At 39.7% G+C, this 17,661-nt stretch overlaps 1 protein-coding gene across 3 annotated transcripts in view; it reads right to left on the bottom strand.

The window, feature by feature from the left end:
- Positions 1-3,324: 3,324 nt before the first annotated feature.
- LOC102797402 (sodium-driven chloride bicarbonate exchanger-like) overlaps positions 3,325-17,661 on the bottom strand; it is a 60,038-nt gene continuing 45,701 nt past the window's right edge. For 2 of the 3 annotated variants that reach the window (XM_006804104.3, XM_035913527.2), the window contains exons 11-26: positions 17,104-17,250; positions 16,397-16,497; positions 14,365-14,539; positions 13,549-13,682; positions 13,143-13,388; positions 11,803-11,908; positions 11,029-11,190; positions 10,076-10,189; positions 9,050-9,211; positions 8,618-8,869; positions 7,246-7,314; positions 6,984-7,157; positions 6,774-6,896; positions 6,628-6,692; positions 6,317-6,430; positions 3,325-5,676 (exon numbers count right to left, since the gene is read on the bottom strand). In XM_006804104.3, coding sequence (XP_006804167.1) covers positions 5,604-5,676; positions 6,317-6,430; positions 6,628-6,692; positions 6,774-6,896; positions 6,984-7,157; positions 7,246-7,314; positions 8,618-8,869; positions 9,050-9,211; positions 10,076-10,189; positions 11,029-11,190; positions 11,803-11,908; positions 13,143-13,388; positions 13,549-13,682; positions 14,365-14,539; positions 16,397-16,497; positions 17,104-17,250 — 2,217 coding nt within the window. In that variant the 3' untranslated portion in view covers positions 3,325-5,603. Of the gene's footprint in view, positions 5,677-6,005; positions 6,044-6,316; positions 6,431-6,627; positions 6,693-6,773; positions 6,897-6,983; positions 7,158-7,245; positions 7,315-8,617; positions 8,870-9,049; positions 9,212-10,075; positions 10,190-11,028; positions 11,191-11,802; positions 11,909-13,142; positions 13,389-13,548; positions 13,683-14,364; positions 14,540-16,396; positions 16,498-17,103; positions 17,251-17,661 lie in introns of all 3 variants that reach the window. The other variant, XM_006804105.3, reaches the window with a different exon arrangement.

Below are 17,661 nucleotides of genomic sequence, written 5' to 3'. Positions count from 1 at the left end.
ATACCGTGTCAATATGGACCAAACACCCTGAGGAATCTTTTCGATCACAAGGAATTAAGGCAGTTCGGAAGGTAACATGGATTGTAACATTGTTCCAGCAAAGTGTGGAACAGTGACTGAAGTGACTGGTAAGTGGATTGCTCATATTATGGGGGGCTTGTTTAGCTAACAGCTTAATAATCAAATTCCAAATAATGTTTTTGTCTTCACCATTATTAATGTGTTAAGACAGATTTTTGACTGTTCTTTCACAGACTTAATACCTTTACCACTTCTGTTACCATGAATTTATTATTTATTTATCACACATGTCACGCAAGCAATAGGTAGTAATCTATTGGTAGCGTAGGGTTGTCTTTACTGTATGTCACCCTTTCAGGCCAAAAACATGGTGCTCCTGAGGTCAAAGATGGAGAAACGGACATAGGACAATACTGTTAACAGATTTAAATGTCCTTGAGTGTGCTGCTTACTCCCCTTTAACATCCATGTGGGCAAGGTGCAGGGGTGCTGAAGCCATTACCAGTTTCAAATTTGTTATCGATTCTCACCGGGTTCTCACTGACTAGCTTTAAGAGTCACCACTATTGCTAAGCATCATATCTAAGCAGCACATTGAAAATCAACATTCATGCAAATTAACTGTGGTCAAATTTGGGGTGGAGCCGAACCCGAATACAGTATTCGGACAGGCACAAATAACGTGTTTTTTTACGAATACTTATTTCGAACAAATACTTTTAAAAATATTTGTAAGAAGGGAAAACTTCATATCAAAAAGCTGAGTTTCCTTATGAGACCGCAGTGCATGAGCGGATGAGCGAGTGACATGTGAAAGAGGTGACTGACACGGGCTGCTCAAAACAGCAACAGAGAGGCTCGGCTGAGCCAAAAAATATGGTGTTATTTTTCTGCCACTATTCTGAGCGCACGTAAAAAAAAATTGAGCGCACGTAAAAAAAAATTGGCAGGTGCATGTGTTGCATTTTGAGGAGAAATTTATTTTGAGCAAAGAAAAGCTAAATTTGAGTGAACAAAATTCATTGGTGAGTGCAAAAAATGTATTTCAGTGTTTGCTATTATCCACACACACACACAATAGCTATCTCTTCTATTTTTGTTTGTTTTGTTTTTTTGGTGGGTTTTGTTTTTTGTTTTTTGTTTTTTTTTTCTGTTCGTTTGTTTGTTTTTGTTTTTTTTGCCTTGTTCACGTAATAGTACTTTTTTTTTGTATGTGCCCATAGATTACACATTTTTCTGCATCCAACTGGTTTGCCACTGCGTGGCGTAACCAGTTTCACAATGGCAGTGTTTGTAATCGCAATTCGAGTTATATTTTTCTGCACTTTTGTCATATTGGAAAATTATAAATAAAGTTGTCAAAAAGAAAGTGCAGGCAACAAAAATAAAACTGTAAATAAAAGAGAACAAGCCAAACAAGAACAAGCCTGGGGCGATCGTGGCTCAAGAGTTGGGAGTTCGCCTTGTAATCGGAAGGTTGCCGGTTCGAGCCCCGGCTTGGACAGTCTTGGTCGTTGTGTCCTTGGGCAAGACACTTCACCTACCGCCTACTGGTGTTGGCCAGAAGGGCCGATGGCGCGATATGGCAGCCTCGCTTCTGTCAGTCTGCCCCAGGGCAGCTGTGGCTACAACTGTAGCTTGCCTCCACCAGTGTGTGAATGTGAGAGTGAATGGGTGGATGACTGGACGTGTAAAAGCGATTTGGGGTCCCTAGGCGGGACTAGTAAAAAAAGCGCTATACAAATACAGGCCATTTACCATTTACCAAAAAAGACAGAACAGAAAATATAATATAAAATATAATATATAAATCTAAATAATATAATATCCAGTATAATTCCAAACTGAAAACACTGTTGTTGGGTTTCCTATTGTTGTATTTTGTCGATACACCCTTGTGGTTAAAAAAAACACCTAAGGTCCAAAAACTTTTGCAGGTTCAGGGAAAGTTCATTAGTCCTGGTTAAAGTAATATACTTGGGTATGGTTGTGGTCATGACTGTAACTTTACTGAACAACTGTTTTCACTTCACAGATGACAATAAGCTTGTCATGTAATGAAATAAATGTATTTGGTCAATGTTATTGATCTGATCAAGGTCTAAATAATCCAACACTAAACTTTGATCGGAGCAGGAGCATAAATCTGTTCAAAAGTGACTAGTGCTGTTATTTACTTTTTTAGTCCACTCTCCAAGTCAGTCAATGGGAAAAGAAAAAAAAAAAAAAAGTAGCCTACTGTATTACCCAATAATCATTACATGTCTAGTACAGTGTTTGTCAACTTTTCGGAGCCACGGCACATATTTCACATTAGAAAAATCACACGGCACAACACCAAACAAAAATGTCACAAAAAGCATGTTGCTATTGTTTTCCCACGCACCAGGTATAGTGTAATTGATTCCGTTTGTCCCCAGTATATCTTTTTTGCTTTCTTCTGACCACTACTCGTGCTAGGGCCTTCATCTGGGTCGGAGTTTTCTCCAGGAACTGACTTTTTCTTTTGAAATATTTATCTATTGTTATTGGGCGCTGCGTCATCTCGCGGCATGACTTCTTCTTCGCCTTCTTCTGTTTTACTGGCAGTTGGCAACCCATTTAATTAGTGCCCTCTAGTGGAAGAGAATGCAATTGTTCTGCCCGTTACTCACGTCAATCTCTCCTGGTTCGGGGAGAGTGTGTTTTTTTTGCATAACAAAAGCAGGAGAACAATGGAGCTGAAGGCCTCTCAGCGGGGTGCTAGGAGGTGTTAGGTTCAGGGGAATTTACGCAAATTTGCGCAGGGTTAGTAAATCTAGTAGTAGGGACTTGCACCAGGAAAAAAAAGGGTCAGTAATTCTAGTGTTAGAGTACTAATCAGGTGGAACTAGATAATCTTCAATGGCACACCTATGTGCTGTGGCACAGTGGTTGGGAAACACTGCTCTAGTAAATAAGTAGTATACAGTATTTTATTAATTACTCCCAGGAGAGAGTAATTTTTTGCAATGTAACCACTTGTAATATAACTACCTGTTATATTACTTTCTCTAAAATGACCTGAAACTCAGTGTCACACATTTACCAGTTAGCTATATAAACCTCAGGCTCCATTCCCAACACACCAATACAAATTTCTGTCCTAATGAGGACACACATACAATTTTTCCTTTAGTATTTCGGCATGAACACCAAGCTGAAAACACAAAGAAAGTTGAAAACTAGCCCACAGAAAGTGAATCTCAGGTTAATTAATTAAAATTAAATAAGTATAATATAAATAAAATAAGTATAATACAACACAGAAAATATAAACAGTCCTGCAGTTTAATATCTTTATTTACTCTCTCTCTCTCATTCTCATTAAACGATTGAAGAATGAACTGATTGTTTATACAGGTGACTTAAATTATCTAACAGAAAGTGCACAACTATTACTACCAATTTTAAGGCAGAATTCCACACAGAAGTGGTCAAAGTATTTGATACAGTTATTATTTTGACCCATTATTAGTTTCTCTAATCAAATCATCTAAGAACCATCAGTTAGACAATGGGAAAATAACATCTACAAGAAAAATTTCAATCGAACACTGACTTAATGCTAGTAATATATAAGTAACATTTTACATGAATAAAATATTCTATGTATTATACATTGTTAAGACTCTTTACTGTTATTACATGTTGCCCTTCCCAGAAAAAAAAGGTATTATTGCATTTCTAGAACCATAGTCCTGCAGCAAGACAGTCAGTGTTTCACCAGCATGCAGGTGTTTGTTTGTTTTTTAAAGAAATAATTAGCTTCAGATATTAGCACACCGAGGGTCATTTGGAGAGGAGATTACATGTCCATGGATGACACTTACTGACAAGATAACGAAGAGAATGCAAGTGGAAAACATGGTGCTTTACTGTACAGTCGCTCAAGAGTTCATCATTGTCCAATTTGAGGGAAAAAAGTTGATACATACCAAAATTTCCCAATCTATGTTACCATGCTAAATCTAATTTACCCAAAGGTTCCCCTCCCACCCTACCCCCAAAAATAATAATCTCACTAAAATAAATCCGAAAATACTTTATTTGTTTAATTTAATTGCTTTGTTTCTGAGAGTCAGATTAAATGATAGATATGTCTATTCCAGTGACTGATTAATATGGCGCAATCACTAGCAAGTAATAGTGACACCAATCAAAAATGTTATTTTTACACTTCATATTGTAAAGGACTGGATTACAAGTTAGTTTGATGTGTAATCGGTGTTATTATGTTCAGAATTGCCACTCAGTTATGGCATAGTTGTTACACACCTGCAGCCATGTGATTTACTGATTGTCCTTGAAGGTTTAATAGTCTAGAGGCTGTTAAGCCTGTCAATTATATCAGCTACCTATGACAGAGAGTCAGCAAGAGAACATTCTTGTGGTTGGCTGAGAGTGTTTGGGGGGTGGGAGTTAGAGAGTGTGTGTTGTGTGTATGCGGAACAAAGGAGCGCAAGTTCGGGAGGAGAGCCCAGGGTTTTTTGTTTTGATTCCAGAGAGAGCGTTTTCCCTGCTTTTTTGGCGTTGGCTACGGCCCACAGTAGCCTGTTTTACTGTTCTTTATAAACAGCCGGTAAACGGAATACCGATCATCTCTGTCTTCTGTCGGAGAGACGCTGCAATAAGGGAATTAAGAAGTAAGATATAAAGTGCCTGTTTGCAATTGTTTTCTTGGTTACTTTTAAACAAAGCAATGGAAGCTATTTCACCGTTTACGCTGTCTATGCTAAGCTAAGTTAACTAGCTGCTGGATTTAGCTTCATATTTAGCAATCTCTTTAGGTCAGTCACTTCATGTGACTCTCAGAAACAAATTTCAAAGTCAAATGTCTGGGGAGTTTCTTGGGAAATGCTTCATACTGGTGGAGAAGGAGACATTTATACCTGATAGGAATGGAAAAGACTGGGAAATGATGAGTTTTCACTGTCACAAAAACATTTAGATATATTTAATATATAAAATGTATATTTAATGCGTCCAAAAAATTACTAGATTTGCTATATAGCCAACTCTTTTAGATATCAGTACTACAGATTTATATTGGCAAATATCTACTTTTTTTCAGTCTATTATGAGGCGCTAAATACAACAGCGGCATTAAATGCTCCACGGAGAATGTCGTGGAGTAAACAATGTTCCACATAGAATCAATTCTTTAGTGGTTCGCTGTAACCTTGTTAAAAGGATAACTTGTAGCTGTTGGAAAAATATAAAAACATACAAAATACAAATAAAATAAAGTTTAAAAATTCTTTAAAATTTTTCCGTAATTGGCCCATAGACACAGCAGTTACTGCAGGTGTCATAATTCTGGCATCCTTCGGTTGCTGGTATCACTAAACACTGATATACACAGAAAAAGAAAAACACAGATGTGTCTCAGTTTCCTCTCATTAATACGGTTTGTAATAAATTTTCTTTGTTTCACCCGACTTGCACATAGACTTACATGACGAAAAAACACAGTGTAGCACAGTACAAAGGTGGCTGAGTGTGGCACGGTATATTTGTTGATTTACTGGTTGACAGCACAGTGGCTTTGCCAGTATGTGTCATCACAAACTTGTCTCCCTGTCCAAGCTCTTGTCATGCCTTCGCCGTTTGTGACGCTTTTCGTTGCTTTTGGAACTGCATGGGGGAAAAAAGAAAATGTAAACCCAACAAAAATGATACAAAAAGAGAATTTCGGTGGCATGCATGCATGCAAATTTATCTCAAAAAGGTTCAGCAGTCTTTCCTTAAAACACAGATTATAGTGACTAGTAAATTAGACCCAGTGCTATTAACTATTTGTAATTAGCATGCCAAGGTCACATTTGACATCAAGAAAACATGAATGAATAACATCCACAAACATCTTCCATCACCCAAATCATAATTTGCAGCACATGTTCATCATGCAATAACACTTAGGATGAGACTCTCCATGCTGAAGGGGTCACCTCTGAACTGCTTACCTTTGGGATATCAGCTTCTGAGAGGTTAGGAAGGGGAGCTTAGGGGTGGGATGAAATGAGAAAGGCAGGCAGGAAATTCTATGTTAGTCTGCTCAGCGGGAAATCTACAAGGGCAGGACTGCTCCTAAACAAACATACTAGCTTGTCAGCTTCTTGGAAAAAGTCAGTATTCCTGAATAATAAACACCTGTGCTTGCTGCTTTCACAACCTTAAGATAAGAAGCCTACTTATGATCTGGATCAACATCCAGTATTAGCTCTCTGTTGTATGGGAGATCTGGAAGTCTTAATAATGCAAATATGTGGCTAACCTTTTAGCACTTTGTTCCTTTTTAGCACTCTCAGCAGGGTTCACACTCTTCCACACATTCCCAAAGGACCCTTTGGACATCTCATCAGTGATGTTTACTGTGGCTGGGTCACTCCTTCAAACAAACAGAGAAAAGGACATTATTTCATTGGTTTTCACTAAAGTAGCACAAGCACTTAAACCACACATACGTCTGAGCTAGAGCTAAGAATGAACTCACAAATATGCGCATGTGTGAGTTTTGGTTGACAAACAAAACAGCTTAGGTAAAACACAAAACACAGAATAGAATTAAATATCCGAAAGACTTACTTGTAGTGTCCCTCAAGTGGCACTTGTACAATGCCTTCCTCCTCTGCAATAATGCTGTGTTCCTCCTGTGGGAAGAGAAAAATCTATTGCAGTGGCAGAAATTTGAAGATCATCCAAGTCCTCTAAATAGTGCTCTCTTACTGCACCTCTTGTGCAGCATCTTCTAGTTTCTTCTTCTTCCACTCTGGCATCAGGTCATCCAGCCAGCTCAGCTCTCTCTTGGTGAAAATGAAGTCCAGCAATTTACGAATAAACACTAGGGCCAAGACCTGGAACAAGAGAAACAGACTGACGTCAAGCCATCATATTCATTAGCTGCACAAACACTCGTGCATATACAAGCACACTTGGGTTACCATCATGGGGAAAACAATGGCAGCTTTAGAGGTCTTGATGACCCAGAGGAGGACCAAGCAGCTTAGCTGGATGATAGTAAAAAGGTGGACCTTCCTCAAAGGGACGTGACGAAGGTAGATGAAGTCTGGCTGATGTTTGGCAGGCATGCCAAACAGCTTGAGACGGTCAAAGAACTGCAGAGATACAAAGGAAAAATTAGAATTTTCCTTCAAAGCTTTTCTGGATTATTTCTTCCAACAGAAAATACCATGGTCACCTCACCTGAATACCTCTGAGTGAGGAAGCCCCCATGTAAAGAAAGACGCCATATAACACAGGCATGGGAATAAACTGCGTACAGACAGAAAAGCATTTCCAGTATGAGTAAAAACTTAGAACTGTTAAAGTCTTTCCTGTTAGATGGTGAACTTATTCATCCATGTCAGCAGTTACAGAAAACATTTCTCCTGTTTTGTTTGCTAGACATTATTATCTGTAGTTCAGAAGGTAGAGCAGCTCATCAACTAATCAGAAGGTTGGTGGTTTGATCCCTGGCTGCTCCAGTCTGATATTTTTTTGTACTTTGCAACTGTGGCTACATTTCTATAAGAGCATGCTAGAGAAATGTAACCATGCAATCATATGGTTGTAATTCCTTACCAAGTATGATGTGATTTCATTCTAACTTAACCATTGTTTTGTAGACATAACTTGTGTCACTCTAAACACAACTGTTCACATAAGTGATTGGATAAATGCCCTGTTTTTGTTAATAAAGCAAACACTGAGTTGAGCTAAATGCCCCCTTGCCAAGGTTGGTTGTCCACTCAGTCTGCATAATCAGATATGAAAGTAACCACTGATTCTGTCATGGTCTGCGGAGTACGCAGATCATACAGTATATTGAGGAATGTGATGACTCAAACACAGACCCACAGAGGCAAGCTGAAGTAAACAAAAACAAAAGCAAGCGATTTATTTAGCCTGGTGGTCAAAGCACAAAATAAAGGTAAGACATAAAATACAAAAGGAAACCAAAAACTCTTGCTAACAGAAAGCTAGGCGACACAAGGGGAAGTTGACTGATGCTCTGACAATAGACAAAGGGAGACTGAGACAATATATACACAAGCAGGTGATTAGAAAAAGTAGAGACAACACAAAAAATAAACATGGAGAGATGACAAACTTAAAGGAGATAAAAAAAAAAAAGGACGGAGAGATGACTAAAGTGAACAGAAAGGGATTGTTAAGGACACGAGTTTCAGACGCTATTTACTTGAAGTAGGTAGTTTGTTTTAGGCTTGTCACTGTCCACTTGTCTAATTTCCTCAAATATTTTTTATGGACACACTAGAGATGCAACTAGTTTTCTGCTAAAATATTTTTGTGAGTCCCTTTGTTAATGCAAACAAATAGTCAAATGGTGAAATGTTTCATAGGCTCAACAAAATTATGCAACATTATGTGTTCTTGTAACAGGTTGCTAGTAGCAAAGTGCCTAAAAATATTATTTAAAATAGGTCCTTTGATAAATTATCTGTTATTTTTTTTATATATATATTGTTAAGAGTATTAAGAACTGAAGAAATAAAAAGTCTTTTTGAGATCCAGAAATCTCTGATAAGTATAAGTATAGGTGTTTATCCCCTACCTTCAGCACGGAGGTCATGAAGACGGAACAACCCATCAGAGTAAAGATCATGAGGCCAGTGAAGCGCTGCTCTCGGATTCCCAAGAACTTGGGCTGCTCTCCAGGGGCCGAGCACTCTGACTCCAGCTTCAGGCTATTCACGTGGGAGATGGAGAGCACAGTGGCAGCCACGAACCATGGCAAGCCCATTACTGAGCACACGCCAAGCATCACCCCCACCACAAACAGGTCCAGGTGATAGCCACAGCCTTTCTGTAGGGTTGGATCAAGGAAAGTGTGATTTAGATATTAGATTTAGCTTACTTACCCACTTCAGGAAAAGCAAAGATTTGAAAACTAAAAAACAGTACACTGGGGCTTGTAGGAATTAATTGTATTGACCACATTTAAAATCACTTTCACACACCAATGTGAACATATCCAATGAAATACCTTTAGTTTGTGTTCCTTCCTGTTGATGATGACGGCTGTGATCTGCTGGTCCATAAAGATGAGAATGGTGCAGAGCAGAGCAGGGATGAAGGTGATAATTGTGGTCCACCAGGGGTTGGGCCCCACAGGGTTGATAATCCAGCCACGATCATCCCTGGTTGGCTAAGGGTAATGGCAAAAAGAACATTTAAAAATAATCCTAATCATAAAGAATTTGAAACGTTTTAATAAATCAAAATACATATTTCCTCTTTATTTCTAAATTTCTCTTCTAAGTCATTATTATTAGACTATTATTACATTTAATTAGGAAGCTTTGATGTTCACTGCTAATATAAATTATATATTTTCTGCATGTTTTTACACTAGTTTCCTATTTGGCCAGGATCAGTGTCATTACTGGTAACATACCGGATCCTACAAAGGTTCCCAGGTAGTCCAATCCCTCGGATGGCACACCAATACCAATTGTCAGAAGGTTTATTGTATCTCCCAGCACAGTCTCAAGAGAATGGATGAGATTCCAGGAGACTGGAGTCAGTCTAGGAGAGCTGGACATGGCTGTAGAATTGGAGGTGCTCCTTTTTGCAAGGAGGAATAGGAACAGGTGTATGTCCTCATATCTGCCCCTCATATTTGAGGTCCCTCAGGAGACAATCCTCGTACCAATTCTGATTTCACTTTTTATCTTGTGTTACCCCTGGGTCATCTACTGAACAGTTTCAAGGACATCTTGTACCTTTGCTATGCTAATGATGCACAGCTGTACTTTTCCATTCAGCCCGCTAACATAGCTGTTGAATCCAAATCTAAATCTAAACATTCTTATACTGTTTTATACATGTTTTAATGTGTCTTTACTCCTCAGCCACAGTGAAGCTAATGGGGGATCAGTGCTCTCTGTATCGCTGCAAGATTTGCGCAAAAAATTGCATGCTTAAATGTTATGAAACACAGAAAAAATGTCCAATACAATGTCCAATTTTGATGTAAACAGCAGCTTGTGTGAGATTCATGTGGACTTACTTTGAACTTGTTAGGAACCTGTAACTTAGGTGAGGGGATACCCAGGGCATAATCTACTAACACCATAGTGAGGATGGTAATGAAGACTGCAAAGTCGCTGATGATGGCCCGCACCTAAAGGAAACAAGACACACAATCTTTAGACAGAAGTATGTTACAAAAACAGTACAACATACTGTGCTAACTAGATGCTGTTTATGCTGTTTTTGGAACATGTGGTCTCTATCGCTTTATCTAGAATGAGAAACATTACTTCTTGTCTATATATTTTAAAGGGTCTCGTTATAATGGCTCAAGTTCTGTTTTGACAGTCATTAAGGCTTGTTTTCTTACATTAAATTAATTAATTAACTCCATCACTACAGAGTTCAGATCTTTCATCTAATTTCTGACCTCAATCCACATGAAGTTGCAACGCGCGTTTGCGTACATAAGATTTTCTGGAGGAGGACAGACTCTTAAAGATGTTGAAGAAGCTCCTTTAAGCAATTACTTTGGTGTTCCTCCACCTCCAAAGAAATGTCAGAAGGAGTCCGAACCACAAAAGAAGTGCAGGAGGTGAGCTGGCTTCAAACAAATGATAAACGCACAGAGATGTGGTGCAGAATATCCACTCTAGTGGACAAAAACAGCCTTTTATATGTACGCGAACGAGCGTTGCAACTTCTTATCTTGTGCGCGTCTTTTATTTTGACAGCGAATGCGCACCTGGGGGCTACTCATGTGCACCCCTGTCTATCCAGACTACAGTGCAGCACTTGTCACCACAAGGTGGCGCCAGGACAGTACAGATGAGTGTGGCAGCATCAGGCCACACATGCACATCATCGCATTGATGAATCATAGAAACTGAACATAGGTTCTCCACAAATACTGTGTCCTAACACAACCAACTGATGGCAGCATAAGTTACCAAATACAGACATTTAAAATGAATTGGATAAAACATATACCTTGGTTGGAAAGTACCGGCTTGTCTTGAACTCCTTGAGAAAAGCAGACATAAGGACAGTGGAGAAGAACAGGACCACGCACCAGAACAGGACGTCAGGGATGTACGGGCCATGGGGACCACAGGCGCTCCCCTCAAACTCCCCATGCAACATCTCGCACTCCTACTGACCCCAGAGGACACAGTGATGATGATGATGGTGATGATGATGATGGCGGTGGTGGTGAGAAACAGGGTGTGAGCAGGAGAAGGAGGAAAGCAGGGATAATGATGCCAATAAAAAATGATTAGAGTGACAGTGGGGATAATGGCAATGACGGATGTCAGTGTCATTAATGAATTAGAAAATTCTGACTACCAAAAGTCAGACTGCTCATTTTCTTTACTATCCCTGTAGTGCATGATTCATCACTTGCATACAGCAGAGGCCTCACCTGACTGCCACATCTAACATGTGTAGGAGTGGTGCAGCACGCTGCCACCAGCGTGATTGATAAGTGACATCATTCCTTACACTGTATCTACACCCTCATTTTGCACAGCTAGATACCATGAAATACTGCCCACATGATCCTAATCCCTGCCTAGTCTTATTATGTTTATGTAACAAAGTAAGGGCTGAGTACAACACAACATGTGTGGTGTTATGTTTCATTGCTGAATGAGCAGTTTCTGTCTAGGTCCGGCCTTTCTTCTCCTCTGCATCAGGCATTATTTCAGACATATACATATATATGTATGTATGCAAGTGTTTTGCTATAATTTTTATTCTTACCGTGACCTCCAGCATGGTCCAGTTGACCTGGGAAGCAGTGATGTTTCTCTCCTCCCAGAAGTGCAAAGTCTCATTGCTGGGGTCCCTAGGTTCCACACAAGAACATCTATAGGAGGGGGATAAATAGATTCAATTTTCTTGAGTAAACACAACAGGCCAAGATAAATATACTCTATCTGCAGTTCATTAGCGGTGGCTGTGTATTTTGTGTATTTGTATTTAATATGTTCTGGCGCCACCTAGCAGAGGAGGCCATGATTTGTTCTTAAAGAAAAAAAAGAGCCTTTCTAGACCTTAAAGTCAACTAAAGGGTTGAATGAAATTAATCTTTAGTCCCTTTTATATGACATAGCAAAGCAAATGTAGAATAGGACATTAATATCAATGTCTTTCTGAAGAAGATGAGTAAAATACTAAAGATAAAACAAATGGATAAATACTTTTACAGCTTAAAATGGCTGAGATGTAACTGTACACATCCAAGCATACACAAATTATCTCCTATTGCCCAGCCCTCCACCACTGACCCTTGACCTGATATAAAACGCATGGTCATAAGTTAGAAAATGAATATCATTCTCTATTAAAAGACCTGAAACTAGAAACCAAGAAAAGTGTTTACAGGTATCATAAATTCATTTATCTACCTTACAATATGAAGTTCCTTGAGGTGACCGTTGTTGTGATTTAGGGCTGTATAAATAAAATAAAACTGAAACCTAAAAGTGAAGCCATTTCAATTTCAAATGAAATTGAAATGGCTTCACTTTTCATACCTGGAACCTGGTTCATCTTTTAAATGATTCAACACATTAAATAAACTTTCTTCCGGACTTCCGGCTCTGACAAGCTAGTCTAAGTCTAAAACTTGGTGTGATTGGTTCCTTGGATTTGTTATGTTTTTGTGATTGTTAGTGTTACACTAGAGTTTCTCAAGCTTAAAATGCTTGAGCCTCACTGAATGCTTGTTTCACTCATAATATGTTGTAAAAACACTGTGTGGAGTTGTTGGTAACATTTTTCTTAGCTTAACTCATTCTGCTGGCATTTATCGAAACTAAATGTCAGCCTACCCTGCTGTCCACTACACCAGAATAGAAACTCACAGAAGGAGCTTTTGGCTTGACATAGCCACTAGCCAGCTTAAAGCACGATGATCCATCCTGACACACACTCAACATGGGATTATTCATCATAAAGCACAATCCATGTCTGAAAAAAATGAACAGCATGCCCGATACAGTGCTGTACCATCTGCCGTTTCTTGACACAGTAAAAGACTTGAGCAAATGTGCTGAGTAAAGCACACAGTGCATGGGCTGTAACTAAAATGTACGTACGAGTACAACGTGAGTTTCTGAAGGTTGTTGTTCTTGTTGATGGGGTAATGCACCCCCAGGTGAAGTAGCTTCTCCAGGGCCTCATAGATGAAGATAATGCAGATCAGTGCAGCAAAAGCTTCCTCGGTGAAGCGTGTGATGTAACAGACAAGCGAGCTGGCATCCGTGGCCACCAGCAGCAGACAGAAGAAGGCTGTCCACAGGCCAATACAGGTCCTTAGGGAGAGGTAGGAGAGGCCGTATTCTCTGACGGACACAAAATACACAGAAAAACATAGCAGTGGCAGAAAAGCAGGATACATAATTCAATATGACATTTCAACTGAAGCATAAAACACACACACCTATCAAATAAACAGAAACATTATTGTATAAAAAAAACACAAAGGTGTAGTGAATAGCGTACTTGCAGAACTTAAAGAGGATCTTCTCAAAGACAAGAACAGGCCCTGTGCTGCCCAGGATGGTGAGAGGCTGCCCGGCAAAAAGAGAGTAGGCTATTCCAGTCATGGAAGCCCCGAATAAGGATTCGATAGCACTCTGGAAACACACGCAATAATGCTCTGATTCATTTAGTCAAACACATGTTGTATTTGGAGTGTTCTAGTCTTTAAATCAGCATTTACTATCATATAAGCTATAATGCTAACTTTATCCTGTTCACACATGCAAGGAGCCAACAGGAAGTCAGACAACATAAGTGAGGCTTGCCTGGGACAAAAAAACCCCAAAGAGCTTTGTCAGTGCCTGTGTCCAATAAAACCCTTTGCTACACAGAAGCATCAGTAAAGTCATCTTTAGAAACTGTTTTGAAACTGCTTTGGATATGTGTTAAAAATACATCTCACTGCATATAAAGAACATCTGTAGCTGTGCGCTTTTGGCCGGAAGCACCAATGAACTGGTCATTTATCCAATCTGACTATGGGCTACCAGCACATAGCTGGAGATGCATGAATGTGATCTGGAGGATCCAACTGTCTCTCAAGGTAATACCATTTTTGTCATAAAACTAAATAAAGGAGGACATGTGAGCTTTGACCTGGTGATGGTGCTTAAAGAAAATTTTTGATGAGATCAAATCCTTCATTCATCTATTGGTTTCAAAGGCTTTGAGTTTGATGTGGTGTGCAGATGATTGTGTATATTGTTCTTGAATGTAAAGAGATGCTTTGGGGGGGTGTTTATAAAGGCTTGAGGAAAAAAATAACAATGATCTTACCACACGCCCCTCTGTAGCCTCACCCAAGAGTCCTCCAAAGGTGATCACAGGGGACATGCAGGCGCAGTAGAGGAAGAGAAATGAGGCTAGACACTGCAGACTGACAGCGTCTGTGTAGTCAGAAAGGTAGTGAGAAGCCTTTCTTTTGACATCCAAGATCAACCCACCACAAAACCTGTGGAGAAAAAGGGATTTCATGAAAGAGCTGCACATACGCATAAGGTAACAAAGAGCAACTTATCTTACATCTTATTGTAAGATATTGTAAGATTTATAAGAACATCAACATGCCTTTAAACAAGTTATTTTCAGGGCACCCACACTAAAATTACTGTACCTCCGTGCATCCATATGTGTGATTGTGTTGACTCATGGCTCTATCTTTGTATACTTTCAATCACAATGAGCAGGCTCTACTGCTGCTGTGGACTGGGATGGTGGGGAACAATCTGGAGGTGGTTGGTGTGGCAAGCGCGCAAGTTGGTGGGCTGTTGTTCTTATTTTAGGCTAAGCAGCCAGATAGCTGAGCCTGGGTTTCCAGCCAATCTTAGTTGGCATAAGAGTCTGTACTGCAGTATACCGCAACTAAGCAGACGTACATCACTCACTCCTCTGCCGCTAAACCCTTCCTGGGTGCTGCACTCTCACTTTACTCTTTCAAGCTTGGGTTCAAGAATCCATTTATTGTCATCAGGGTTTTTTCTGGGGCGATAACAAGATGATATTCTTCATTTTTAATCTCTTTTTTAAACCTTATCTAATCTCAAAAACAGTTTTGAAGGCATATGAAAGTAAAAACTAAATTTATATTTTGAGATCTCATGCTTATATTATTAGGTGTTCATTGCTGAGACTTCAGAGAGCATTAAAAAACTATTAATAAAATAAGGTAAATAAATAAAGTGTGGGGCCCTTGGTGGCTTGATTGCTGAAACTGGCTTTAGTTAGATGAAACATCGCTCTGGTGAGGAAGGAGCCCAATGTATTGGCTACGTACAGTCGGCCTCTCCAGGATTCAGTGCCTATATGTTAGTCTTATCTCCAGGGGATGAGAGGTTTGCTTCCCTGAATCCTTGCATCAGTGCTTATACGTCAAACGACTGTACAGATGGAAGGTGTCCCATCTGATTTGACCTACAAGGATGTGACTGGGAGGATTGGCCTGCCCAACCTGAACCCAAATGGCCTTTTGTTGTTGGATTTCTACTAAACATAAGGGTTTCCAAAAGTGCACCAACACACTCTAAGACAAAATTGTAAGATGGACACATCCAGGAAGGACTGCAGAAAGATGGACACATCCAGGAAGGACTGCAGAAAGATGGACACATCCAGAAAGGACTGCAGAAAGATGGACACATCCAGAAAGGACTGCAGAAAGATGGACACATCCAGAAACGACTACAGAAAGATGGACACATCCAGAAACGACTACAGAAAGATGGACACATCCAGAAAGGACTGCAGAAAGATGGACACATCCAGAAAGGACTGCAGAAAGATGGACACATCCAGAAACGACTACAGAAAGATGGACACATCCAGAAACGACTACAGAAAGATGGACACATCCAGAAAGGACTGCAGAAAGATGGACACATCCAGAAACGACTACAGAAAGATGGACACATCCAGAAAAGACTACAGAAAGATGGACACATCCAGGAAGGACTGCAGAAAGATGGACACATCCAGGAAGGACTGCAGAAAGATGGACACATCCAGGAAGGACTGCAGAAAGGTGCAGGAGGCTTCCAATCTTCTTAAACAGCAGATGAAGATTTTTCTTTTGGTGGTTACAACCATTACAACACCAAAAGAATTACAACCTAAACAAAAGGTCTCAGTGTGGAATTGATGTATGAGCAATAATAGGCAAGTAGGGCACTGCCTCTTAAGAGAACTAAATTTACAGTTTGAGGACTGGAAGGAGGCTCACAGGCGACAGGAAGGTTCCAGGCACAAAAAGGAGTTTTGAGAGATCAGGGCTCTCAAAACACAGCAAATCATAATCTTTCTCTCTGACACTTACTTCCCAGTGCGCTGGAGCTCTGGGCCACCATGCCCTCCGTGCTCCCCAGACTCTCCAAGATCTGTCACTCCGTTGGGAACTGGGGGAATCTTCCGCTTTTCCTGTGTGTTTAAGATCACTGTCAGTCAGCTGTCTGCTGCCCACATCAATATAACTCTTAGATGGAATCAAATCTCCACCAAATAGACTGCATTTGGTACAATATAATTTTAAAAAGTCAAATGATTAAATTCTTATGGATCATATTCTGAGCTCATCAGTATAACAATCTAATTGCTCAGTGGTCTGTCATTAATCCACTGCAGGAGCCTAATGATAAAAGAGAAATGGAAAACAATACCTGAAACAACATCTGTATTTTTTCAAAATGTTTCTTCTGTATGACTAAAAAATTTCCCTTCAAGATGGCCTCTCTCTTTTCAGAGTAGACCAGAATACTAATGCCTACCTAATGAAGGGAAATAACTAATGCTTTGGAGAGGATTGAGAACAGAACCCTGGGGAGTTGCATCAAAGCGCAGAGTACAACACAGTAGAGATTAGAGGAGAACACAGATGTTTAAAAATTCTTGTCAGGCAGTAGGTCACAGAAGGGACTCACGGATATTTGTGAAAAAAAAAATTATTATGTGCAAACAGACTTTAAAACACTGCATAGGTGCTCGGATTAAAGTCCCAAAAAACGGTCTTTTTTACTCACTGTTTACCTGGGAGGGCACATTTTTGGGGGGCTCTATTCTGATGGAGGGGTCCCACTCTCCTGGGGGTAACACTGTCACCTGATCCAAAAACTCGTCAATGCCTGCCACCAAGTCATTCCTGTCTTTGGCCTTGTAAGCAACATCATGAAAAATCTGCGAAGAGGCAGATTAAATATAACCTAATGAAATGTAAACTCATATAGCATACCAGCCATACAGTCAGCAAATTATTATTTATAACCTAACTTCATTCACAACAACAGCATCCAAAGTGAATCTACAGAAGAATAAGACACATTCATGCTCCAATTTCTGTTGTCTAATGTTTATTTTTTTTATCCAAAGAATATATGAAAAACAGTATAATTCTTGCTTGCACTGGCACAAAAGCAAATCATAGTGACACATTCAATCCATTTCCATATATGATGTAGGTTAACATCTCTGCCTTCTGTTTTCATGCATCCCAAAGGACTGCTGCCAACAGACAAGGGGGAAAAAAGAGACAACATCTGGCTCAGATGATGGCATGTAACATTAGCTCATAGCTACACTGTGGGAAAT

Source organism: Neolamprologus brichardi, chromosome 23, assembly GCF_056152115.1.
Source record: "Neolamprologus brichardi isolate AB-2024 chromosome 23, ASM5615211v1, whole genome shotgun sequence".
NCBI classification, from domain to species: Eukaryota; Metazoa; Chordata; class Actinopteri; order Cichliformes; family Cichlidae; genus Neolamprologus; species Neolamprologus brichardi.
This window is presented reverse-complemented; position numbering and strand designations above follow the sequence as displayed.